Source organism: Genypterus blacodes, unplaced genomic scaffold (assembly GCF_046128005.1).
Source record: "Genypterus blacodes isolate CSIRO-AG114 ecotype Tasmania unplaced genomic scaffold, CSIRO-AGI_Gbla_v1 ptg000269l_1, whole genome shotgun sequence".
NCBI lineage: Eukaryota > Metazoa > Chordata > Actinopteri > Ophidiiformes > Ophidiidae > Genypterus > Genypterus blacodes.
The window spans coordinates 149,207-175,000 of NW_027467060.1; the positions used below are offsets into that span (position 1 = coordinate 149,207).

The 25,794-nt window shown below is 44.7% G+C and overlaps 5 protein-coding genes across 14 annotated transcripts in view; 3 read left to right on the forward strand and 2 right to left on the reverse strand.

Moving 5' to 3' along the window:
- Positions 1–575: 575 nt before the first annotated feature.
- On the forward strand, positions 576–2,381 carry rps19bp1 (ribosomal protein S19 binding protein 1). The gene is made up of 4 exons (XM_076171751.1): positions 576–773; positions 1,238–1,408; positions 1,645–1,742; positions 1,891–2,381. Exons 1-4 carry the CDS (start codon positions 719–721, stop codon positions 2,035–2,037), a joined length of 471 nt encoding a protein of 156 aa, XP_076027866.1. The 5' UTR covers positions 576–718; the 3' UTR covers positions 2,038–2,381.
- Positions 2,382–4,109: 1,728 nt separating this feature from the next.
- Positions 4,110–8,527, forward strand: atf4a (activating transcription factor 4a). 2 transcript variants are annotated; one of them, XM_076171741.1, is made up of 4 exons: positions 4,110–4,314; positions 5,651–5,824; positions 5,999–6,283; positions 6,790–8,527. In XM_076171741.1, the coding sequence occupies exons 2-4, from the start codon at positions 5,776–5,778 to the stop codon at positions 7,761–7,763; spliced, it is 1,308 nt and encodes a 435-aa protein (XP_076027856.1). In that variant the 5' UTR covers positions 4,110–4,314; positions 5,651–5,775; the 3' UTR covers positions 7,764–8,527. The 2 variants fall into 2 exon arrangements, with proteins under 2 accessions (XP_076027856.1, XP_076027855.1); XM_076171740.1 differs by having other exon boundaries at positions 4,111–4,314; positions 6,787–8,527.
- A 5,813-nt stretch (positions 8,528–14,340) lies between these two features.
- Positions 14,341–16,627, forward strand: LOC143017120 (uncharacterized). 6 transcript variants are annotated; one of them, XM_076171760.1, is made up of 3 exons: positions 14,341–14,658; positions 15,265–15,594; positions 15,697–16,627. In XM_076171760.1, exons 1-3 carry the CDS (start codon positions 14,557–14,559, stop codon positions 16,381–16,383), a joined length of 1,119 nt encoding a protein of 372 aa, XP_076027875.1. In that variant the 5' UTR covers positions 14,341–14,556; the 3' UTR covers positions 16,384–16,627. The 6 variants fall into 6 exon arrangements, with proteins under 6 accessions (XP_076027875.1, XP_076027877.1, XP_076027878.1 ...); XM_076171762.1 differs by having other exon boundaries at positions 14,442–14,663; positions 15,327–15,594; XM_076171763.1 differs by having other exon boundaries at positions 14,463–14,663; positions 15,330–15,594.
- A 932-nt stretch (positions 16,628–17,559) lies between these two features.
- Positions 17,560–19,421, reverse strand: LOC143017107 (G-protein coupled receptor 4). Its single transcript, XM_076171735.1, has 2 exons — positions 18,855–19,421; positions 17,560–18,090 (listed from the first exon to the last, which is right to left on the reverse strand). The coding sequence occupies exons 1-2, from the start codon at positions 19,206–19,208 to the stop codon at positions 17,560–17,562; spliced, it is 885 nt and encodes a 294-aa protein (XP_076027850.1). The 5' UTR covers positions 19,209–19,421.
- Positions 19,422–24,479: 5,058 nt separating this feature from the next.
- The window catches only part of sun2 (Sad1 and UNC84 domain containing 2), an 11,341-nt gene continuing 10,026 nt past the window's right edge, over positions 24,480–25,794 (reverse strand). For all 4 annotated transcript variants that reach the window (XM_076171747.1, XM_076171749.1, XM_076171746.1 and 1 more), the window contains one exon: positions 24,480–25,794. This exon is cut by the window's right edge and continues 698 nt beyond it. The gene's annotated coding sequence lies outside the window, so the exon portion shown is untranslated.

The following is a 25,794-nucleotide window of genomic DNA, read 5'->3' on the forward strand; positions in this document are numbered from 1 at the left end:
CGCCCTTCGCTCTGCCCGCAACAGTTGGACCTCACAGAACCGAACCTCACAGAGGAGCTCATCGATTTATTTTGATTTGTTTGAAATGCCAACTTTAAAATCTAAGTCTGTACTTGACGGTCATATTCAACAGGACGATGTTCCTATAGTGCGCTTAGTTACGTTTCATACTGACGCACCTGTGACTGCGGTGAGGCAGGTTTACAAAGATGTGAATTCAATAGAGAAGCTTAAGGTCACCATTCATTAATAACTGGACATGTTTCATATCTCATATCTCGGAAGGACTCGTTTATTTGTTGTTATTATGAACTCATCTGTGATCGTGTTTTCACATGGCTAATCTTTAATTTCTTAAATGCTGTATTGGATTGTATTTTACTCATTTAATTCCTTGTTCTAAAAAGGTGATTAGACTACACTGCCCCTAATGTACTGTTAACAGCTGCTATCATTAAACATTAGTAGTAGTAGCAGCATTCATAACTGTAACAGCCGCATTTGTTTTGGTAAAGTCTTCAAGACGGAACATCGGAACCTTGTTTTTCCTCAACTATTTTCCATCCGGTTGCTTTTAATCGATGCACCAAAGGAAAGGTCTTACCGGATGTTGATGAGCTCACATGTTCAATGTAACGCAAAGTAGGATTCACGTGAGCTTAGTTTGAGAAGTAAACCTCAACGAACGTTTATATTTTAATATTCATTTAAAACCAGGATGTCGGCGTCGCTGATCAGAAGAGGATTAGAGCTGCTGAGCGATGACATCAAAGGTCCGTTTCGCCTCTGAGCTACTTAGATAGCAGTGAGCTAACGTTAGCCTGAATGGACCGAGAAAAGAGTGACATTTAAAATAATAGTCAATACTGAAATAACGCGATAAATAAAATATTTCCTGGCAGAAATGTATTGTTTTGGCTTTTATAAGGATATTTTAAACACATTTATTATCATTGCACTTTGTGGAGTACAAACTGCGTGTTTTCGTGGTTTCAAATTTTGTTAACAAAACGATAAATTTAGTTTGCTTTTCTGTTTTTTATTAAATTATGAATTAATAATCCAGTCAACTAATCAGAAACTTCATCAGACTAAAAAACCTAAAAAAACACAGATTTGGCGATATATGATAGGTTACTAACTGCAAAAACTGCTTATTTGTTGCTTAATTGTTTGACTGGCTTATTTCAAACTCTCACGGAAAACATGACAACATCTTTTCTCTGCATGTTGCCAGACGGCAGTAAGGCAAAGAAGAAGCTGCAGACGCCCAGCTCGGCCTCTGCCATGGCGCTGGTGAGCACCAAGAGGCAGGGAGTCACCAAGCAGATCAAGCGGCTGCAGGGTCGCCTAGGCCCCGGCAAGAGCAAAGCCACCGTCAAAGACAAGAGGATCAAGTCTGCTGTGGGTCAGTCTGCTCGCTGTCCCGCTCAGTGTAGAACACAAACCAACTCCTCTCTAATGATGGAGCCCCATCTTTAACCGGCTCACTCTCCGGAACCCTGTGTGCATGTAAACGGGATCAATGATGCAACTGTAACAATAACAGTTGTTGTGTATCGAAACACATTTTGAATCTATTGTTGTTAGAATCAAAACCTATTTGTCCACCCTCTTCGTCTTCTTCTTTGGTGTTTACTGTAGAGGAATTCAGGAAGACGCAGAGGAAGAGCCAGATGAACACAAACCTGGAGTACTTCAAGAAAACGAGCTTCAACACTGCACCGTCTGACACTGCAAAGGTAAACAGGACATGCACACCAACCTACAACCCCACAGTCTGTAAAGGAGTTTGGCCTCATTCTTCTTCTTCTCCTACGCCGGTTGAGTGTTGCCTATAGTTTTCCCTGAAGCCTTCTTCATCATCTGAAATGTTCTGTTGACACACAGATCCTGAACCAAAACGCAGGGCGGCAGTCCAGAAACCGACCGGACCAACTAACCAAGAAGGCCAAGGAGCAGCAGTCCACATTCTCAGAGGAGGACTTCCAGCAGTTCCAGAAGGAATACTTTGGCAGGACCGTGGAGGAGAAGTGAAGCGTTCCCAAAGAGACTGGAGATACTGCAGCCTCTGTGGGAGCACCAGGAAGGCGGAGACGCATATGTGTAGTCACGGTGGATTCTGGTTCCACCTCATAGCAGAACATGGAACTTTCACGTGGAAAACTTTGTCTATTCGCTTGTGCTTCACTGTGCTTCTGATGTGTCTGCAGACCTGCCATTAATAAGACCGGGATGCATGATTGGATGCAGGTGTGTGAGGATCTAAAGGATCAGTGGTCACAGTTTCTCTGTGGTCGGTTCAGAAAAGGATGATCCTTAAAATACTTTGGTATGAGGAGACTCTTTCCATCACGTCGTCCATGCCTGTTTATCTCTTGTAAAGGAAATGTTTAAATATAAATAAATGTTTCGTTATTAAAAGGAAAGTACACTTTATTTACATCTGCAGACAAAGTCCTGCGCCAGTAGATGGTAAGATAAAGAAATCCTGAAAATCAAAACTAAGGACAGCAATCCAAAAGTAGCTCCATCCCTCAGTCAACAGAGGTCAGTATGGGACAACGGTTCAAGTCCATTTAAGCCCCTGACGTTTCACATGTTACAGTACATTTTCTAGTGTTCAATGCCCTGCGTAACACTGTACACTGCCTTGTTCTTACATTTCACTACCTAAATCCCAAACAAGCTTTGATCTATGAATACTTGAACAGTAGGGGGTTACAGTTCACAGAATTGTTTCAAAATTCCACTATTCGAATTCCGGGTGATAGTGAATGCAAATGGAGCGTTCACAGAGGGTTTGCTTTTACTAGAGACTCCCACCAGGATCTGAACCTGGTCCTTCCATCAGGCTGACGGACGTGTTGACATATTTACACCACAGGAGTTTGAGAGGCTGCTACAGCGCCCTGCAGTGGAGACACGAGGTATGACATGCTGTAAGGAAATAAGCTCCACCTTCAGACTGAGGAGTGACGCTGAACTCCAAATGGGACAAAGTGAAAGATACCAACAGGCTGCAGACGATAACTTGAGTCAAAGCTAAAGACACTAAAGCTTTAAGTGCGCAAAGTGCTGCTTTCAATGTTCATTAAAACTCAAATGCACCAATAAGTTTGACCGGAGCCCCGTTAGCCAGCACGTCTCAAACTGAGTCCAGACAGGTCACAGCTTTGTCAGGCTCAGCTAGCAGAGCTACCCGGACATAGACGCGGCTTCCCTTCTGGACTCACCTAGATTCAGCCTGTTTCCTCCCACGGCGAGGACGAGGGGTTGGATATGTGGAGGGCACTTTACTCTGCTCTGGCCCCGTCCATCAAACTAAAGGAGAAACTGACGGCAGCTTGAGCTGCTGATGCGCTTCATGCTACAGCCAATCACGATCATTTAAAGACAAATGCAACACTAACTTAGCTATCGAAAAATAAAACTAACATTAAATGTTCCTGAGTCAAGCTGCAATAAATGTTAGAAAGAGTAAATGCACACTGTTTTCCGCACTTCTTTGGCATTTGGCAAAAATTAGATAACCAGGGGGCGTTTACTCATATTTCTAAGCCAATGAACTGTCAACTGATTAAGCAAATTCAATCACTTAATACATACACGGAATGGGCAAAGAGTTGACGTCGCTGATGTTATTGTAGAGACAATACAACAAATAATGTTGAAATGGTAAATATAATAAATATATGTGTGTGTCTGTACAGAAAGCTGGAGCAGGAAATAGACGAGTAGACAGAAGTAGACGAAGGTTGTTTTATTTAATAAGAGATTAACAGCTATAAACGTTCTACAAAACTGCTTCATCATCAATGTTTACATTCTGCGTTTGACCTATATTTGACGTACGGGGGCACTCGAGTTTAGCTGTACATCGCATGGAACTACTTTATGAACTCGATAGTCGTGCCTCTAGCCAATCAAATGTAAGGATGTAGTGGAGTGATACCGTGTGGCGCGTAAATAGTTTATTGGGATTGTGGAGGTGGGGGGAGTTCAAGCTCTGTAGTGAATAGGAGGCCTAAAGCGGAAACTCCTCTCACCCGGACTGCCAGTATATTAAAAACGAACGCAATCTCTAGTGATGCAGCGGAAGCCTACACGGTGGCGTGTTTCGGTCCTATAAATATCGCTGTGACGCTGTGTATTCGTTCTTCGATACTTAAAATTTAAACCCTTTGACCAAACAATCAGTGTACGCTCCCCCCCGCAATAAAATGGCTTTCTAGGCGTGCGGCAGCTCATCTTGCAGCGGCAATAACCCGGCAGTGCAGAGGCAAAGTGCACTGGCTATTTTGGCAAAATGGCGTAAGTACTCCCACTTTACTTCTTCATGTTCTGGCGTCTGGGCGGACCATGTCTTCACCTTACTGTTGGTGTCGATAAGCTCGAATGACCTGTTGAGTTTGGCTTGGCACAATGCTACATTAAAACACCAATTCATATAGAAGCACACCAGATTTACGTTTCTGTCTGGGATTTGTGTTCGTCGGGCTGTCAACGCCTAGCCGGTGGTCTGAGTGACAGAATGGCCACGTCGGCTCTTTATTTGCTGTGCCACGCATTTTTTTTAAAAACAATATTGTTGTTGAAAAATATTAGCCAGAGTCTTCATCCAATGGCATAACGAGGATTGCGTACACATGAATAATTGTGAAATTTGTTTCTCTAGTTTCCGCCTCCGTATTCAGGCAAAGTTACTAGCTAGCATGGACGGTAGTCTACGGAAATCTGGTGTGGGCGTAGGTAGCTGAATTGACAGCTCACTTAAAGCTGTCACTGTCTCGCTGTTTCAGTTTGTGTAATGTAGCACTCGTGATTTGTGCGGAGCGTCGTAGCTATAATGACCCCTAATGTGGAACACGTTTGTAAATTCAACATTGACAACGTGGCGCGTCTAAAATGGCGCGCAGCCTTTTTTTTGTGAACAGATGGCCATGTTGTGAAAATGGCGGTTCTCCTCCCACATTTCCACCGCGAGTCGCCGGGGTGGGCGGAGTTTCCAACCGAAGCATGACCAAATTAGGAAATGTTTGTCCCCCCCCCCGCCCCGGAGGAGGCGGGGCGTTGTCCGTCAACACTAGAGGAGATGAAGCAGATTTATCCGCCCCGCCCCTCTGAGTCAGGAGCGCTTGTACGTTCAAGAGTTTACTGAGAGTCGTGTGATGATCGGCAAAGGGGAAGTGCGGGTACAGAGGGGATTTCTAATGTGGAGACAAACTACATGGCTCAAAGTGTACTGTGGGAGGAAAAATAAAGACAGTGTCATGTTTGTCCCATTAGTGCCAGCAAAGGTAAAGTTAAGAGTCTGAAGAAGTGACAAAGCAACGCCCTGTCTCACTTCACCAGAGACATATGAGAAATGAAATTATAATAAAAACCCTTTCAAAACTGGTCCGCTGCTCTCAACTTATTATAACACTTCACTTATGTTCTTACGGCTGAATGGAGTCAAACCCCTGCAGCCATTTTCCATTACTTGGTGAAAAGCCTCTCCAGAAGAAAACAGAATCAAACCCAAGCCTGAAGATTTGTATTGGCACTGCCCTCTGACTGAACACTTTCCCCACTAGTGAAGCTGCCTGTGTAGAGTCATCAGGGTCAATGTTCACTCAATGTTCTCCTCAATCATCTCCACCTCCAGGTTTCTCCCGACCACCACCACCCACAGCTTTGCTGCCGTCGACAGCAGGACCGGACCCCTCGACTTGTTACCGCCCGCACCTTTGGTTTTATTCACACGTATACGACGACCCCTGACCAGCAGCTATGACTCTCTCGCCGCTGGCCCTGGAGGACATGGAGGCCCTGTACTTAGGTGGGTGTCACGACTGAACTGATCAAAGCACTGCCACATGGTTTATCTTTACCTGATGGGTTATGAACTCACATCCACTGGCCTGTTGGTGTTCATGTTGTTCAACACTGCAGCTGAGAAGTGGAGATTTATATCCATACCTATTCATATGAAATGCCTGGTCCTGGTCCACAGGGTCCTCGTTGCTGATGGCTGACCCCATGGGGCCCCTTCTGGACCAAGATGAAGAGGAAGCTCTCTCTCCCTCCTTCTTAGAGGAGAAGGCACCTTCTCTCTCCTCCTATGCACCCCCCCTGTCTCCCTACCAGACCATGTTGTCCTCCCCCTTCTCCTCTCCCCCCTCTCCTCCCTCCCATCACACTCTCATGGGAACCAAGGCCGGAGCTGCCCAGCTGACTCCACCCTGGCTGGGTGCCAACGACCTGCTCACCTCCGACGCTGGAGCAGACGATGGCAAAGGTGAGAGCGACGGGCACAAAGTTTCAGCGGTGTAATGTCTCCATAGTCATTCAACTTGTCTGCTTCAGGCCGGTGTGGATGAATGAGCTGAGGATGAGGATGTTCCCGTCATTCTTCCTCTAAAGAGGCGTCTATACATCGCATGCAGGCAGACAGTTTAGAAGAAAGAGTGTGGTGTTGTGCCTTTGAAGCACTTTGGTTTGCCCTCAGTGTGTGTGGGTGTGTGTGGGTGGAACTGGTTATATGATGTTACCATGACGTCTTATAATTGATATTTGATATCCTCGTTCTTTGGAATGGAGCATAATAAAGTTGCTGGCATGAAGTTAAAGCTCCTCAGTGTTCCAGATAAACAATGGAGAGGAAGAGGAAGCCTGAAGGAGTTGAAGTCCAAATGAACTTAAAATTGCCACAACTCATTAATGCTTGGTTGCTTACTTGTGAAGTATTGTTTTAAATGTGGTAACCATAGAGATGCTTCATTAATAATCCTCCTCTTTCAGCAGAAGATGCTTTCTCTGGCATGGACTGGATGTCTGAGAAGATCGACCTGAGTGACTTTGACCTGGACTCCCTCATTGGCTCGTGTGCCTCTGATGATTCTCCCAGCTCACCTGAGGATCTCCTGGCCTCCCTCGATTCTCATATGGATCTAGATCTAGACTCCTTTGACGCACCCATCCCCGCCCCAGATCATGCCCCGGCTCTGTCCCTGCCTGATGAGGCTCCTCTGCCTCTGGAGCTCCCTGTGCCTATGGCAGAAGAGTCCAGAGTGTCAGAGGTGGCACCTGAGCAGGAGGTAGTGTTGAAGTCTGAGCCCCTTTCACCGGCTCCGTCTCCACCTCCACCTTCTCCAGGCTCCACTCTGGAGCTGGGGAGTGAAGTTGACGTCCCGGATGCGGAAAGAAATGCCCCAGCCCTCCCTGCCACCGTGGTCCCTGATCCCACGGTGCCCTCCCTTCCCATCGCCGGTCACTTTGTGGTGGTGCTCACCCAAAAGGACGAGCCCTCCCTCGCCCCCATCCCTGACCCGGTCATCACAGCCTCCCCTCTGCCCAGTGATTCTGAGAGCGACTCTGGCATCGACTCAGAAGCCAGCTCACCGCCCCGCCTCCCCTCTCCTCCTCCTACCCCCTCTCCTTCAGCTGGTTCCTCTAGGACCAAACCTTACGCCAAACCCGAGCCCATCTCCACTTTCCCCCCTATGGCCAAAGCCTCCCGACTCAAATCGGTGTCTGGCGCTCCCAAGGTGGTGGAGAAGAAACTGAAGAAGATGGAACAGAACAAGACGGCAGCCACGCGCTATCGTCAGAAGAAGAGGGTGGAGCAGGAGCTGATAAGCTCAGAATGCGACGACCTGGAGAAGAGGAACTGCGAGCTGGCGGAGAAGGCGGAGTCCATCAGCAGAGAGATCCAGTACCTGAAAGATCTGATGGAGGAAGTCCGAAAGAGGCGGAGCAAAACCGTCTCAGTGGCCTGAACTGGGAACAACAGAGTTAGTGTGTGGCACGGATTAGCTGTTTGCCAGGTGGTGTGTGTTTGTTTCTCATCCCACTCTAAAATGTCGTCATCGTATCTTTAGGACCCATTTGGCCTCATGTCAACAAAAAGTGACACAAAAGTGCGTCGGACAGGGAGCAGGAAAGTTGAAGAGAATGTGGTTGTGGCGTTGGGGGGGGGCTGGGAGGCGGTCAGGTGGAGCATCTGTACATGCGGGCCTCTCAGTCCCCCGTTCACTCCCCTGCACCACATGAGTCACACACTCAGACAGGCAGGGTGTGTAGTTGCGTGTCTGTACACTAGGCGTGCAAGGCAGTCACAGACGTAAAGCCACACTCCAACCAAACTCCTGCTCCACATTAAATGGAACGCCCCCCCCCCCCCCCCCCTCCCTGTATAAACCCCGCCCCCCTCCCCTCAGACACTCCCACCCTCTGTCACCCTATTTCAAGCTTCCTCTACACAGCTTCAAGTCCAGAAAGGGGCCTCAGCCTACTTGTGCGTCCTTGATGTTACACTGTCTCCGTGTTCTCCTGTACATAGTTCTTCTTTCCTCCTCTGCTTGCCGATAGCGGCTTCTGTTATTTAATGCTGGATAAACTTGACTCAGAGTCTTTTAGCTCCACTGTTTGGCTTGTACAAATGCTTTGCTTTTGTTTTTCTAATAAATATCTATCAGTACTTAGTCCACCTTGTTTGATGTGAATTGCTTTAACTTGATGAAATAAATGGCAGAGAAACGAACGTGGAATCTTTATTTGTAGCCGTTCTTCCATCAGACTTCCTGCGATGTCACACCCCAGGTCGGTGTGGGTTTGTGTTAAAAGACGACGCCGCACAACATCCGAGCCTCTCAGCCGCCTGAAGTGAGCGACTTCAGCTTGTTTGTTGGTTTTGCACCTCAGCAGCATTTGCATGTTTGAGTCCTGAATGCCTTGAAGCTGGCATGTTTGTTTAAACAAGACAGATTTATGACCTGGGGATTCCTCAGGCAAACGTTAAGGTTAAGATGAAGCCCTGAGCGTTGTCCCGGCATCTCCGACGGACATCAGCTGAAACACTGACTCGTTTCAAACCTTATGTGTAACAAACTGCACTCGTTTCCAGGTGGGTCTACCTCACCTGGTCCCCGAGCAAAGCTGGTAAACCGGTTCAAACCAGTCGGCCCGAGGCAGAAACGGCAACATTCTCTAAGGAAGTGAGAGGCGAGGACAAACAAGGCGACGGGCAGCTGTGTGTGCCGAGGGAAAGGCCTCGGTGTGCAGAAAGCAGACAACTCGTCTGCAGGTGTGTGTGTGTGTTTCATAAGTGTGTGGAGGTTACACCAAGGGCTTCTGTTCACCCGTAAGCTTGAGTCTCTGTGTGTGTGTATACATAGTTTCAATCTTAATCGCGGTTGTGATGAAGTATTTGGCTTTGACATTGAAGTAAGCCAAAACGTTTGTGTGTGTGTGAAGCTAAGTGTCAGGTCAGAGAGTTGTCAAGCAGCTATGTAAATTTAGTTTTGGCAGTAAAACTCCTTAAGCACACGCACACACACACACCCACACCCACATACGCCCTGACAGATTCCACAGTAGCGAGGGCTCGGCCTGCTGAAACAGATGGATAAGACGAGGCATGTGACCCAGTGTGAGAGGCCAAAGCTGCATCTGTGACACGCAGAGGGTTGTTGAATCGACCACCCATCCCACGTCTGTTGATACTCTGTAATGACACATACTCTCTCCAGGCTGTGATGTTCCAGCATGTTTGATTATTATATAACCTGTACATCAAGACACTAAGCATGTGTGCTACAATCAGCTATCTGTTCTCACTCTGTGCTGCTACTCTGGATCAGATCACACTTCTGAGTTCTGATGGGGTTAAATCTAAACCTATTTGTGTTTCTGTCATTTCTTCCCACACAGAATTTGTTTTACATTTCTAAATGTAAATCTTCTGGCTCGGTAGAAAGATGAAGACATTTGGAATCTAAAATCTGTCATCCTGTTTCCATTGAAACTGAAAAAGCATTTTAGCCCCAGAGAGGATTCAAATCTGCTGCACACAGTAGTTTCAGTTCCATCTTCCGAGCCGTCACAGTCAAAGTATTCTCAAAGTTTCTGTCTCAAAACCCCCGTCTGCCTCACTTTAAATGCCTAACACATCACGAGGAGGTGGGGAAGCAGAGAGCGTAGGTGTGTGTGAATGTGACCTGTGACCTGTGAGAATGTGTTTCCTCCACACATGAGAGGATGACCTCACTAATCTAAGGTACAGCTGGAGAGAGAGCCCAGTTACTGGGACACAAGATCCAAATCTGCTGCACATACAAGCTGCAGGCTGTGAAGAATCCAGAAACCTGAAGTACTAACACTCTTTATAAACTCTAACAGTATTCTGATCAGGCTTTTATTGTCTATTTCTTTTTGTCAGAAGTAGATTGTTTCCTGGTTCCTTGGTGTGATGGTTACACACCATCACCCAACCAACGGCTCTGAGGAGATGATACCTGTCTTGTTGCATTCCTGTGCAGTCACCATGGTTACAGTCAGTCCTACACGCACGGCATATTGTTGGGTGCATCCAGTTTAGCAGAGACAATGTCAGGAGTGTGTGTGTGTGTCATGTGTTTGGTGTTCCTAATTGATTTGACCTGAAGTACACCCGTGCATCACACACACACACACACACAACAAGCATCTCTTTACTCATGCAGGTCTTCATAACATCGACTGGTTTGATACTCTAATTAAAGTGGCTAATCAACTGTAATCAGAGTAATCAGATGGATTTATTCAGGTCAAGACTCGGCTGTCAGATTTGTCATCATCTTCAACAGGAAGTTGATTTCATAGTGGGTTATTGCCAAAGCAACTGTTAACATACAGTATTTTAATAAGGACAAAATATAAACATGTATAAATATGTATGTTTACAGATATAAAGTTGTGGCAGTGGTGCAGAGTTGTGACTCAGCACTGAAGTCAAGCCGAGTGAAACCGGTCTGGTGAAGCGTCACGAAAACAGCCGGGAGCCGTTAAGTTCAGCCCATACAAACAATTCATGGCTGTATTTCAACGATGACATTTGGCTGGGAGGGTTAGGAGGAGGAGGAGGAGGAGGAAGAGGAGGAGGCCTAGTAAGGCTGTGAGTCTATTCATAGTTCTATCTACTGTAAGTCAGAGATGACTTAGCTGTGACACGCTCAGTCATATTCCCTGCTGATCTATTCCTGGATGACATTCACTTTGTTTAGCATGTGACGCATAAAGTTGCCTGAGGACAAACGTGAGGTCCAACTGTACCCTCACACCACGTTAACCCTCGAGAGTCTGGGCTCACGTTTCCTGCTCTCATTTCAATGTTTACCTGCACATAAACACATACTGGATTATACTGTAACGACGAGAACACATAGATTCTATCAAACTTCATGGATTTAGCACAGCGTGACTGACATCAGCACAAAACAAAGTTTGCCTTCTCAGAGTAACAGAGCTAAATAAAGTTCATGAGTTCATTCATCTCCTACTTTGATCCCAGAACATGCCATGACTCCCATCAGCTCTGTCCCTGTATGTCTCACTCACATCTTCACTACAGCGCAGGCACATATGGAGTACTGAGTCTATGGAGAGAACAACAATTTAACATCTGAAAACGTGTGATTTGTCTTTGAGTATTTCCTGAACATCCCACTCAGACTCCATACTGTGAGCGGCTCCCTTTGGGACGCACAACAGCACTGAAGTATCCACATGAGGAAAGATTATAAAGCATTCCACAGCAAAGCAAAGTACATGTCAGGTCATAGCAACTGCAGACTAAACACTGAGATCTGCATACCAGCAGTACGTTCTTTAACGAGAGAGGACAATCACCACAATGCTGAGGGCTTGAAATCTTTCCGATGCAACTTTGGATCTCAATCAGATTCTCACACTAGCAGCTTTGGTGGTATCGTGCAGTGAAGCAGAAACTTTGACCTCCTCTGGTGTGTCTTTCCCACACAGAGACTCTCTGAGCAGCTGAGCTCATTAACGATGTCACAGGCAGCAGATTAGCAACACAGGATTACACCCAGATAGTAGAATGACACATTGGTTCTGTCTCGCTCACGTTGCTCTGTACAGAAGATTGTTGGAATATAAAGTTCTCCATTCACCCTGGGATGTGTGGGTACGAGCTACAGTTTATTTAATGGCCGATAATATGACAGTTAATTGAAACCTCCTCTCTGAACTCTGTGTGTGTATGCTCGTCACATTAAAGAGGACTCTACTACTTTGTGTGCGTGTGTGTGTGTGTGTGTGTGCGCGTGCGTGCGTGCGGCGTAGGCGGGGATGACAGAATCATTTTATTTCCCAGAAACATGATGTCAATTGACTTCACGGAAACTAGTAACTACGAACCCGGAAATCGGATGAATACATTGATAAGCTGATTTATTGTGCTCTGGTACGGATGTGGAATCATTTAGAGTAAATGTTTGGCGTTGTGTGTTGTGTTTTGTTTTACACATTGTTTAATACCCTCATCGGTTCAACACAACTCCGCCAATTCGTCTACGGCTCCACGGCGCCCTCTAGTGTGGCTCATTCAGATTGCAGAGCCAGGTTTGGTTGACGGGCGTTGACGGACGTTGACTCTTGTCGGCTGGTCTGCTGCTCCCAGCGTCACCCGGTTAATAACTGGTTGTCGATTATCCCGCCGTTCAACAATGATGTCAGATAGCGACGACTTACAATGACAGGGGCAGCAAAGAAACATTCAGGTAGATCATGAGAGATCGTACAGTTTAGTTCAGGGGTACTCAAATACAAATCTTAAAGGTCCACAAAGAAATTTTTCAATAACACAAAGGTCCATTTATTATCATTCAAACTTTTAAACAATTCTTAACACGAGGTTGCAAAAACTAAAAAGTCTCTGTATGCAGCAGTTCTTGTTTGCCTTCATACATGGTCTCCATCACTTCAGTCATGCATTCTTTTATTATCTCTGCATCAGAAAATGGCTTCTTGTGTTAAGCCAACACCCATGCCACTCTGAGTGAGGACTCAGACTTTTCTCGTTGTGGCATGGATGTAACAAGGATCCTGCTTGCAGCTTCATATGAATCTTTCATCCCATTTATTTTTGTGGTTCTTACCGCTGAATTTTGAGGAAAGGTTGCGTCAAAATAATTGTGTTTTGTGTCATAGTGCCGTTTCAAATTGCCACTCTTCAAAAGAGCTACTGTTTCTTGGTATATTAGGCACATTGGTTTGGTGCTCGCTTGAGGCAGGATGAACGCAAATCTTTCAGTCCATTCATCTTTGAATTGCCGATTTTCGCTGTCCACTTTTCTTTTACTGGTAATCTTTGAACATGCCATTTTCTACTACTAGCTGCCTACTGATGAAACTGATGAAAGCTATAGTACAGGTGAAACTAGATGCGCTGTCAACTCTCGCTCTGACTTTTTTTTCTTTCTGACTCAGACATGTCTTGACCGTCAAGACGTATCCCGCGAAGACGTCTTCTACTGTGCCTCTGATTCGCAGACTGTTGGTGGGGGGAAAAACGCTGGGATGCTGAATGTGATTGGACCAAAGCGTTGACAGACACACACACTGACAGTGGAACATTCGGACATGCAGAGCGCTGTTTGCAGTGGACATAGCGGAGAATTTTGACTCGTTGCGTTGTGGCGATGTTTCGCAGATAACACAGATAATACAGATAATACATATGAAAAGTATAATTTGCTCAGAGTCCAGAGACAGTTGTGGTTCGGTCCGGATCCGGACCGGAGTCCGGACTTTGAGGATGCCTGGAACTTTAGTTATTCTATAGGGGGTTTTTGGTATAGCGCATGAGCATTGCGTCATGACTCACATGACTCAACAGGAAGCGACAAACGAACCAAATGTTGGGCTGTAACCGGAGAATGAAGCTGATTCATTCCCAATGAATCCACAAACAACAAACCCCGACCTGCTCCTCCGGCATGACGTCGGTGTTTGTGATCGTATAAAACGCGGCGGAGGAGCTCGCATTCATAAATGACATGACATTACATTACGAGCATTTTGGCAGACGCTTTTATCCAAAGCGACTTACATTACATTACCACCCTACGCAGAGGGGGGAGCAATTGAGGGTTCGGTGCCTTGCTCAGGGGCACCTTGGCAGGGACTCGAACCAGCGACCCTCCAGTTCCCAAGCGGAAGCTCTACCCACTGAGCTACTGCCTCCCCAATCATTTACTTTCCGAGACAAACGCGATTTCGCTTATTATAGTGGGTCCAGTCCTGAATGTACACACAACGAAGGGGGAACTTCCGAGGAGCCCGTGAAGGCATAACTGATACGTCACCATAACAACCAGAAATGCATAAAGAAGGAAATAACGCCTTTATTGTCTCAGCAGGCTGAGGAATTCCTCTTTCAAATACATGCTTTACATTTCATGCTATACACATACATGTTTCACACACATGCAATGACACACACTTGAAAGTTTGCGCCCCCCTCCTACACACACATGCACCGGAGGGGGTTCCGCAGGCAGTCTAAGTCTCATCACTAGCAGCTTTGTTATCTTTATATTGTAATGTAATGTTGTAGAGAAGCCCACAATAAGGCGAATCCACCTGTGTGCACTTTGTGTTACAGCGCATGTTAAAGCCCGAGGAAGGCGCAGGTTCCGTGGTGGCAGCAGCTCGCAGCTCTGTGGTCAGTGATCCTATCAAACGACTCGTTCGAAAGGATCGACTCGTTCCGAAACGCCCATAAGGCTAATGGAACGTATATGCTCGTGTTTTCTCGCTGTATTCATCGCTTCCTGTCCCTATCTCTACTTCTACCTACCTTTTACGCTGAACTACCCCAAAGAAGCAGCGGTGCGGTCGGTTGGAATCCCCTTTTTTTACGCTTAAATGTGAATTAATAGAAGGCAACTGCTTAAATTACCATTGAAACGAGTGAGCTCACCGTTTGCCCTCAAGCTATACTCTGCGTCTTCCACAGATTCCCGGGGTTTGGAGGGTTTGTGTTTGTGTTGTCAAAGGCCTCCAAAAGGCTACAAAAGCCCTGATTGCACTAAAACATGAGCAAGCGGGCCTTTTATATCTTAATATATTTGATTTATATTTGAGCTCCATCTCACATTTTACTTTCACTTTCATTCTGTGAATTTCCCGGTCGTGGGACGAATAAAGGATTAACTTATCTTCACAAATCACACGCAAAATCACAAACCTTGGCGTGTGAGGATTCGGGCTGCAATGTTTGGTGATCAAGACGGGTGTGGGGTTCCTAATAAAGTGAAAAGGGAAAGTGCAAGAAAGAGTGCAAATTATCACGCATGATGTTATTTGACAGAGATTGCTTAGATTCTGTCAGTGGCGGATCCTTTAAAGTATCTTTGACCTTTCCAATGTCAAAATTAAATATCAAAAACAATTATTTTTTATTGTGTTTTCAGTCTGTGTTTTCTTTCCCTCTAGTTTCAATCCGATATGAATCAACTCTATTGTGCTCCTCCACACCTCCTCCCCTCCCCGCTCAGCAGAATGAAGCCGGCACTTCACACCCACGTCATCTGGAGGTCAAAGGGCCTGGTGGCCTACCTGCACCCCAAACCATGGACCCCAGGCTGCACCATCCTGGAGAGCAACACCCGCACCAGTCCGGGTGGCAGCATCTTCCACCTGGACGAGCAGGAGTACCGGACCTGGATGTTGGCGGTCAGAGCAGTGGCAGCGCTGCTGTGCGACAGTCTGGGTGTTCGTAGGTGCGCCATGGTCACCAGACCCCACACAGATCAGCCCGCACAGGTAAAGAGGTTTGATGACGTGTGCTTGAATCAGTCTACAGGAGTTTAGAAGATGAAGATAGTTTCAGACACTTACCTCTTTCCTCTTCTCACCTGGTTAAAGATCCGCCTCCTTCCCCTGCACGGTCTGGATGCTGACTGGCGTCCTCACCTGGCTGCGGAAGAGGAGCACAGCCCTTTTGACCTTGGATACTGCACCTCCAAGAGCGCGCCGCGGTGGAATGACAGCAGACTGGCCGAAATCCAAACAAAGATCCGAGCCAAACTGCGATCCCCTGAGGCTCCGCCCAACCTCACTTTCCTCGGAGACGACCCGAAACACCCCGGCCTCTTCTCGCGCATCGTCCGCGGGGAGGAGAAGCAGTGGCGCATTTGGGAGGACGAAGGTCACGTGGCTTTTCTCACTCCCTTCCCCAACTCCCCTGGCTTGACTGTGGTGGTCCCACGGCGACCTTTGACCTCTGATATATTCAGACTGGAACAAGCAGACTATGAGCAGTTGGTGTTGGCGACCCGGAAGGTGTCGGAGCTTCTCAAGGTGGCATTGGGCGCCTGGGGGGTGGGGCTTATCTTTGAGGGCTTTGAGATTGATTATGCCCACGCCAAGTTGATACCCCTGCTGTCGCGGCCGGCATCATCAGCGGAGGGAGGCGATGTCGACGCCAAAACATCTCCTCCATTTTATCCCACCTATCCTGGGTATGTGAGCTCAGAGGACGGACCTGAGGCCGGGCCAGAAAGTTTGCAGGATTTGCAAGACTCCATCAGAGGATCATTTACCACCGAATAAACCTTTGACCCTTGACCTTTAACCCAGAGAGCGGTGAGCAGTGGCTTGAGAATGCTTAACATGTTTTTTATCAGCATCTTTGTTGAAATTATGCGTGTGCTGCTTTCATTTGTGAATAATTTCCCGCCGGATGGTAAACAAGATAATCATACCTTCCTAAATGTGAATCTCACACACTTTTGGTCTGCAAATGAAAATAAACGTGATGAGCAACGTGTCATATTAAAGACTTTTGTTGTCATCACATCATCCTTTCTGTCTGTGTTTGGTTGGCGGTTGCGACTGGTGGGATCTATTAAAGCCGTGGTGGTCGGCGAGGGTCTGAGTCCCGGCTGAGGAAGGAGTGTTTTTTCTTTTTGGGTTATCCTCTCCCATCAAAAATGTAATTTTTCGTTTTTACATTTTGCATTTTCTTTATTTGCAACAGAGGAAACGCGATAGAAACATCAACAGAAAAACACAGGAAGGTTTAGGAGAGATGACATCACCCACAAAGCTTTATCATAGACGTCTCAACCAAGTTACTGAAAGGATCAAATACATGTATGACACGATACAGGACAGGCGGCTCAAAAAGCAGAATCCCAGAATGATTATAGCAAAGCCTCATTAATGTGTTCACTGTGATTGGATGGAGTCTGGTGTTCTGATCCAAACCACTGTGACATACACTGCCTGGCCCAAAAAAAAAAGGTCACACACTCTAATATTTTGTTGATTGATTGATGATTGATGATTGATGATAGGTGATGATGATGATGATGATGATGATGATGATTGATGATTGATGATGGGAGAGTCGGACCACTGCGCAAAGCCTTCTCCAGCACATCCCAAGGATTCTCAATGTGGTTAAGGTCTGGACTCTGTGGTGGCCAATCCATGTGTGAAAATGATGTCTCATGCTCCCTGAACCACTCTTTCACAATGTGAGCCTGATGAATCCTGGCATTGTCATCTTGGAATATGCCTGTGCCATCAGGGAAGAAAAAATCCATTGATGGAATAATCTGGTCATTCAGTATATTCAGGTAGTCAGCTGACCTCATTCTTTGGGCACATAATGTTGCTGAACCTAGAACTAGTCAAATCCAGGTGGGGACTTTTTTTTTGGCCAGTGTATATGGGTGTAGATGGACGTAGATTGTCAGGTTTGTTGGATTGCAGGAGGCTCCATCACACCTGGACATCCTGTGGTTGCTTAGAGGGACTCCGCCCACAGCACCTGCCCTCCAAGCGGTCCATCTTGGAGATGTAGAGGAGCGGCTCAACGCTGCAGCTCAGGTCCATGATGGAGAACACACTGACGCTGATCTGGCAGCGGAACACAATAAAGGAGTAGTAGGACACAAAGGGCATGAGTGCCACAGGCGGCAGGTAGTTGACCACAATGATGGCCAGGATTATCAGCACCATCTTGAAGGCTTTCTTCTTCACCGGGTGCATCTCCTCCTTTCCCGCCACAGAGCGGCGGAGGACCCACATGACAGAGATGTTACAGAGGACCATGACTGCAAAGGCAAAGAGGATGACGCCGCTGAAGATCTCGTTGACGCTCATGACTCCCAGGATTGATTTTGTGAGACCGTAAGCCAGGATGAGACCCCACACCACCACAGAGATGAAGATGCGGAACTTGTTGTCTCTGATACTAGTGAAGAACACTGGGTGGACCACAGCCATGTATCGGTCAAGGCAGATGCACACCTGGGCAGGAGAGGAAGATCAAAGCTGTTATCCACTATATCTCACATAACATCAGGCCAACTCTGAAAGTGTTCAGGCCTTAATGTGGAGAATATCACCAAGAGCAACAGGAACAGTCCCAGAGCAGTACAAGCTACACAGACTTTGCTTGGCTTCTCATTTTAGTTCCAAGACATTATGAGCAGATCTTTACTATCTTGACCTAAAATGGACCTACCAGTATTTGGACATGCACAGCTCATAGTGGGAGGAACTGAGCTCAGACAGAAGACCTCCAATAAATGATAGCACAGTGATAGCACTCTATAGCCTCGTAGGCGGGGCTAGCTGTGTGTCCTAAGGAGTTAAGGCATGATGCTGAGGCAGTGGCTCAGTGGGTAGTGCTTCCGCTTGGGAACCGGAGGGTTGCCGGTTCGAGCCCCTGCCGAGGTGCCCCTGAGCAAGGCACCGAACCCTCAATTGCTCCCCCCTCTGCGTAGGGTGGTAATGTAATGTAAGTCGCTTTGGATAAAAGCGTCTGCCAAATGCTCGTAATGTAATGTAATGTAATGCTTAATTAAAATGAAGCCTGAGTTGAACCTACTGAATCAAATCTAATCCTGAATTATGCGAGCTTTGTTAAAATCCTTGACGTGTATTGGGCTTGACAGGAACAGGTGTCTGCATCGGGACGTGGTTGAAGAAGGTTTGTTTTTGTGGTCATTTCCAGTTGGTTGAGGGCATTTAGATGTCAGATATTCTGAGGTGTAGAAACAAAAACTCACCAAGAAGAGGGGAGCAGTGTCCTTGATCCCATAAGCGAACCTCTGGAAGTACCAGATGCCACTGTTGCCCAGCAGCAGTCGGTTGGCCATCTCTATGGGCGTCATCAGGCAGAAGTAGGCGTCCAGGATGGCCAGGTTGAAGATGAAGACATCACAGGTGGACGTGTCGCTCTTCTTGGTGAAAATCTGCCATATGACCAGGATGTTGCAGGGCGTCCCCACCGCCAGGTTGAACACCTTGACCCCAAAGTAGAAGAGGAAGCCATATGGCGCAACAGCACACACAGGAAACTGGTACCATGGCGGAGGTCCACTGAGGGATCCAGAGGTGGTGGAGTTGACATCGGCGGTCATGTTAAGAGAAGTGTTGAACAAGACGGATGCAAAGTTTCACCTACGAAAGAGAGAAAAGAAGAAAAGAATGGGATTATGCATAAATATACAGTATACGCATGTTTACTTCTACTTGGTTCCATATTTGTTTAGGTTGAAGCCCTGAGAAACCAGACATCAAGTCCGCCCTACCTGAACACAATTCAGTCTCCAGCGGCTGTAGAAAGTTCCTCAACCAGGACTTACCTGCTTATAGCAGCAGATCTCAGAGACCGGGGGCTTTAAGACATGGCTCCCCGGGGACCGATGCTACTTTGGATTGGCCACTTTGAGGTACAACAGTTAGATCGCCTCAAAATGATGCTGTTCCCCAGCTGTGATTGGCCGGAGACACAAACACAGTTGGTGATGACGTTTGTAGTTTGTGTTGGAGAAGGAGAGTGATTCTGCAGCAGCTCTGCAAATGAACATTGAATCTCTCTGATGCAACTGTACACTGCTCAGTAAACAGGTGATGCAAGGAAAGCAGCTCCAGGACTTCAATGAGAAATCTTCTGCAAGAACTTACTAATGTGCTCAGACTGTGTTCCCTGCTGGGAATAGGAGCTTGCAAAGTAACGACAAACACCCACCACATATATAACACGTCCTGTTAATAACACATCTTTACATTAGATAACATACAAGACATTTGAACAACTCCATTCAACAAATACGTATCAAACGTAGTAATATTTCTTAGAATAAAGAACAGGAGAATTGTATTGTTCTTTTCTTATTTTGTTGCAGAATGAATCACAAGGTCAGGGTCCATTTAGAATTTGCACCAGTTTTCTCTTCAAAAGCTCTCTCTTTTTTTTAATGTTTTAATGTATCTCTGTTTACTTTTTGCTCCAATCAATGTAGAGAACAACTTTAAGAACACACACACATTTTGATATCAAAGGACACTTTTCTATATGTTTTGCCTTTCTGTTGAAGCTGTTTAAAGAAATAAGCAACAATTCCTAACACAAACGTTGTCATTGTGTCTCAACTGTCGTCCAGGAACAGTCGTCCAGGTTTCAGAATAAGAGCTCCCAAAGCGCAGGGTCTGAATACTTACTGCCTTACACACAATTTATTTTTACAGTGCAGCTTCTTTGACGGACAAATAGAAGCCGAATTCAGCGTAAAGTAAAACTGTCAAGGGTTACGGGGAGAACATCGGGTCACCCCTTCATCTCTTCTATGTGATGTGAAGAGTCCAGAGTGTCCAGTTTAGTGGAACGATTCCTCCTGAAAGTACGGAAAGTTGTAAAGAGAGAGAACAAGAGGAGGCGCCACTCATAAGTCAACAAACACAAATCAACAGGGATGGTATGACATTCAAATGGAGAGGATCTCAGCTCCAGGGTCTGCGTGTGTGTGTTTCCATCCAATCATCAATGCTGGGACCGGAGGTGTCACATTCCCATGAGGTACTGATGGAATTTCTTTTTTAATTTGCCATATTACCAGTTTAAATTGGATTAAATGAACCTGGATCCCAGCATTTAGTAGCTATATAGTATCTATAAAGGAGCTTCATTGGTCACCGGGGCTTTAAGAGGCATCACATTTATTTAGATTTTGTACAAATATCTGTCACTAATTTGAAACATACCGTGGGATGCATGTAGGATGAAGTCACAAAGGTACAGCTGAATAGATTTGATGTTTACATGTCATTTACAAGAGCCCTGGGTTTTTAGAGTAGAAACTTTATTTGTATGAGTGATTTCATTAAAAATAGTTTTGTTTAGATTGCAAAATAAATGCGTTTAATTATTTTGTTGGGTCACAATCAACAAGCAACATCTGACTGGTCTCTGTTTGAGAAATAACGAGTCATCTGAATACTTGGCATTGGTGTTCTGTTTTGCAATTTAAATGACTTTTTTGTTCCAAGGTGTACGGTGTTGTAAAATATATTTTTTAGAAAAAGACTATTTGGAGACGGTCCTGGATTTGTATTTCCTCCTACACTGCAGAATCATGCAGGTCAGGAGAAGTGGAAACTCTAAATTGTCTGTAGGTGTGTACGAGGGTATACAGTACAGAGGGTATACGGTACAGAGGGTTACCATTACCAAAGTCATAGATTTCAACTGGTTCAAAGCTCTGCAGCTCACTTTATCACCGACAACCATTGCCACAAACACATCAGTCCCATCCTGCATCACCTTGGCTCCTGGACCTCCAGACTGTGATTATACTGGAAACTGAGCGTGTGACCCTCTGATCTTTCCACAAAGAAAAGCTTTATCAAAACAGCAGGAGCTTTGCATGAATGTTCTAAAACTATGATCACAATCGTAATAGGGACCTTTAGACTGAATTTGCATCATTTGCTCAGGTAGATGGAACACCTGTGACCAAATACAAGCGGTCTGCAAAGTCAAAGTTTTATGGACACTGCTTCAAATATTTGCATTTGCATTATTTTGTTTCTCACAGTGAGCTCACAACAAACCAGCACCACAATTATGTAAGTGTGTTCTTGATCTGAAATTAAAATTGAAGTAAAATCTAAATGAATCTGTAAATAAATCCGACTGAAACAACTTTTTGAAAAATCATGGCAAAAGACAAGAAAAACTAAAATGTAAAAAAAACAATGTGTTGCTGCTCGAGCTCTGTAAAGCCTAACCCATCAAATAATGGTTGAAAAATTCTAATTTTTTGAAAGTGAAGTGTTTATTGCACCTTTTAACAAAATACAATATCTAAATATTTGAAAATTATTTACCTATATAATTTTTCTTTTGTATCATATGGGAGTCTTCAGGCGTTTATGGAAAATCAGTGAACAAAATATTTTCTCTTTTTGAAACAAAAACAAATATTTCTTATTATTTGGAACAATTTGAACATATACAATGATTTTGTAACATTTTTTTAACTTAATAGTTCTTAAATTTAGTGTTGGAATTAAAAATTTATTCTGTTTAGAATTTAGTCTCTTTTCTCAATGTTTATATTATCTAAAACAAAGTTGTTATTGGTTTAACCTGTTTTCTTTGACTGTTTTGAGTGGATTTACACAGTACGGGTCAAAATGACCCGCAACATAATCAACGTGATTTTTTTTCAACATAATACAAGGGTTAAACAACAGGCTCTTTATAGGCCCTCTCTATTTTGCAATATTTGCACTATTGCACTATTTTGCTACTTTTCATTTCCCACAGTATACATGTGAGAAATGATTGCATTTTCATCACGATCTTTCTATGGAACCAGCTACAACATATAAACTGATAATAACTTGCTTCAATACAGTAAATATTCATATTGAAATATCAGTAACAATATACAAGTTATTCTTACCGTAACTTGTTTAATACTAGCAAAGATGTCCCTGCCGAAAACTGTCGGAGCTGTTCCGTGACGCTGGCCATTTTGGATTTGGCTTTTAGGTCAATTTTACTGCCTGCAGTGCCCGGAAAATCCACAAGATGGAAGAATAGACCAACACATTGCATGCAAAAGGTTTTTACAGGGAAAGTGCTCGTCATTTGGTTGAAGTAGAGGTCTGAGAAACTCCGGTATCAATGATGATACTCGTGGCGTTATAGGGCTAGAAACCAGAAAAATAAAGCTGTGTACTACACTTCAATCCAGACAGTTATTGACAACAAAACATCTGGGATGCAAAAATAGATATATAAAGAAAAAAAGTTCAGATGTAAAATCGGAAACAAACATTTTTTTCCTCTCAGTCCTCCAAAAATTCTAGAGAAAATCCCTCAAACATTGTGAGAAATGACAGTAAAGGTTTCTTGGGAATTCTTCTCTTCTTGCTTCTGGACTTGATTGGATCCGTTTCTGATTGAGTCCTGCACCTGTGAATGAAAATGTATTTGAGCTGTTGTTTGCAGTTTGTTGTCCAGTGGAAGATTATTTATTAACACTGATTATGTTTAAGCTACAAATTGAGCAAAATTGCAAAAATGTTAGGTTAAATATGAGCTTTATATTTAGAGAACAATGATTTGAGGTCTGTAAAGAAGATATTCTCTTGTTTTTGGCTTTAAGATTCTGGTGTCCATCACGTCCGCAACAATGAAGGACATCAGCAATTACAACACAACCGTCCTGAGCAACTCCACAGATATAACCAGCGTTCTCGCGATGTACCTACTCCCCTCAGTTATGTTTGTGCCTCCTCTCGGGATGCCAACCAACGCCTTGGTCATTCGCCTTCTACTGGGCAAACCCGGCATCTGCTCCACCTCTGAGATCTTCACCCTGACCATGGCTGTATTCAACTTCTTCTACTGCATCATGATCACCGTAGAGTACATCTATTTCCGGATTGTTAAGACCATGGCGGCTTCTGCCTTCATCGCTAATGGTTTGAACCAAATAGGAGGGCCGATGCTGCTCTGTCTTTTGGGATTGGACGGTTACCTGGCAGTCTGCCAGCCGCTGCTGTTTGTTAGGTTGAAGGACCCCAAGCTGAGGCTGTCCCTGTGCCTGTTGGTGACTGCCGTAACACTAAGTTTTTGCGGGCTGATGAAGGTCTTACCAAGAAAACGGTGGTCTATAATCACAGTTATCTTGGCCTGTGTCATGGTGATCATGTCAGTCTTCAACATCCAGGTTCTAAGGTCTCTCCGCCAATCAGGGCCCAACAAGAAGGATGTCCATCCAATCAAAAAGAGAGCGTTCAAGATCGTGCTGATTGCATTTGTGCTGATAAATGTCCATTACATCCCTCCTCTGCTTGAGTACATACTGAAGAAGTGTGTCCCTGATAAGTTCGAACCCTATTCAGTGTTCTCCATCTTTTCCTTCTTTGCTCTGTCCATGAGCAGCTTTGTGCAGCCTCTGTGGTATCTCATCCGCTCCAAGCAACTGCCCAACATTAAAGGTTGCCGTGCCTCCATCGCAGAGACGCCGTCGACCACGAGTCAAACCATGGCAGCAACAGAGCTGCCCAACCTCCCTGCAGAGAGAAACCAGCTGTAACGTCCGTGTTGACTGAAGGAGGAAAGGTGAGGAGCGCAAGTCTTCAAGGAGCATCGCACCAAATATCAACATCGACCGACCGATTATGCTTCCATATGTGTTAGGTTATGTTTGAAGACAAGACATTTCTTCAGTAATGATGTCATTTATTGAACCTTTGTAATTCGTAGGGTGAAGGAAGACCTAGGATCAAGATCTAGATTCATAGTTTATTACTTTTTCTTTAAGCGATACAATTAGTTTGTTTGTTGTATGAGGTGACTATGATGCAATACTGTAGGGTTTGACACTTACTGATCATGTATGTGAATACTTGCTTGTTATGTCGGTAGTTGAGTACAAAAAGCAGCTTTACAATGCAGTGTGTGTGTCTTGAACTCGCTCCATCTATAAAGATGAACCATTGATAAAAGAAATTTCTGTCAAATTCCAATACAAATGATTGCAAACAAGCTCCGATAAAAAAAAGTCAGATATTGTTTCAGAAGCCAATCAATCAATCAATCAATCAAACAATCAATCAATCAACCGAGTGTATCAGTTTGAACAGTAAGGGCCTGTTTGATTCATTGTTATTCATTACTCCATTGCTTCAATGACACCAAATAATGCAGAGGTGAAATAAGAAAATACACCAGATTTAGGCTGAAAACTATTTAATAAATAAAGTAAAATGTCATTATTACAGCTAAACTAATCCTCCTGAAATACAATGATCAGATTAGAAGTATTATTCCATGTTACCTGCACGATTCATTTCCCCCCAAAATAAAGAAAATACTCTCAATAGAAAATATAAAAGCTTCCATCCTTGTCTCATAAATCCCAAAACATCAAATAAATACACATTTATGTCTAAATTGTTTCCATGCCAACACAGATTCACCTTGTCAGTGTACCTGCATCAAACAAAAGCATTTGGCCTGCAGCTCAGATGTGACAGTGCTCCGTTCTGTGACAAACACAACCCTGCACACCCAGCCTTTCAGTTTGAGGTAAAGATCATTCAAATCTCAGCTGCTTTAACACTAATTATTATTTCCCTGTTCCTCTACATTGAGATCAGTCTGTTTAGTGAAGCGGTGGAGGATTTTTACCTGAATTCACCAAAGATCAAAAAGAGCAAAGGATGAAACACTGAGCAGGAGAGCTTTGGTCACATGAAGGTGTCAGAAGCTCCATGGAGGTCATTGAATGATTTGAGTGCCAAATAAATAGGACTTAAATCAGAGTGCCTATTACAAACACACCTCTGTACCAAGGTTGGAAAACAGGATTTCAAGTATTTAAGTGATAAAAAAACAAACGGAGGCATTAAAATGTACCAAAGGCAAAAAATACAAAATGTAACAAAGCTGCATAATCCTTTAGACAACACTGATTATAAAACACCCCTTCACTGCTGCTCTCTGCACACTGGAACAGCTTCACAGGGGGACAAATCCCAACATGAGCCATGAGTCAAAGAAGGGAGATCCTTTCAAAATAAGAGCACATAGAAAAGGGCCGGTTCAGTTAATTAACAGCACATAGAAGCCAACATGTGAACACGGAACAAAATCTGAAAAAAATCAGTTCTCTCAAATGTTACACACACAACTGTTGAAATGAA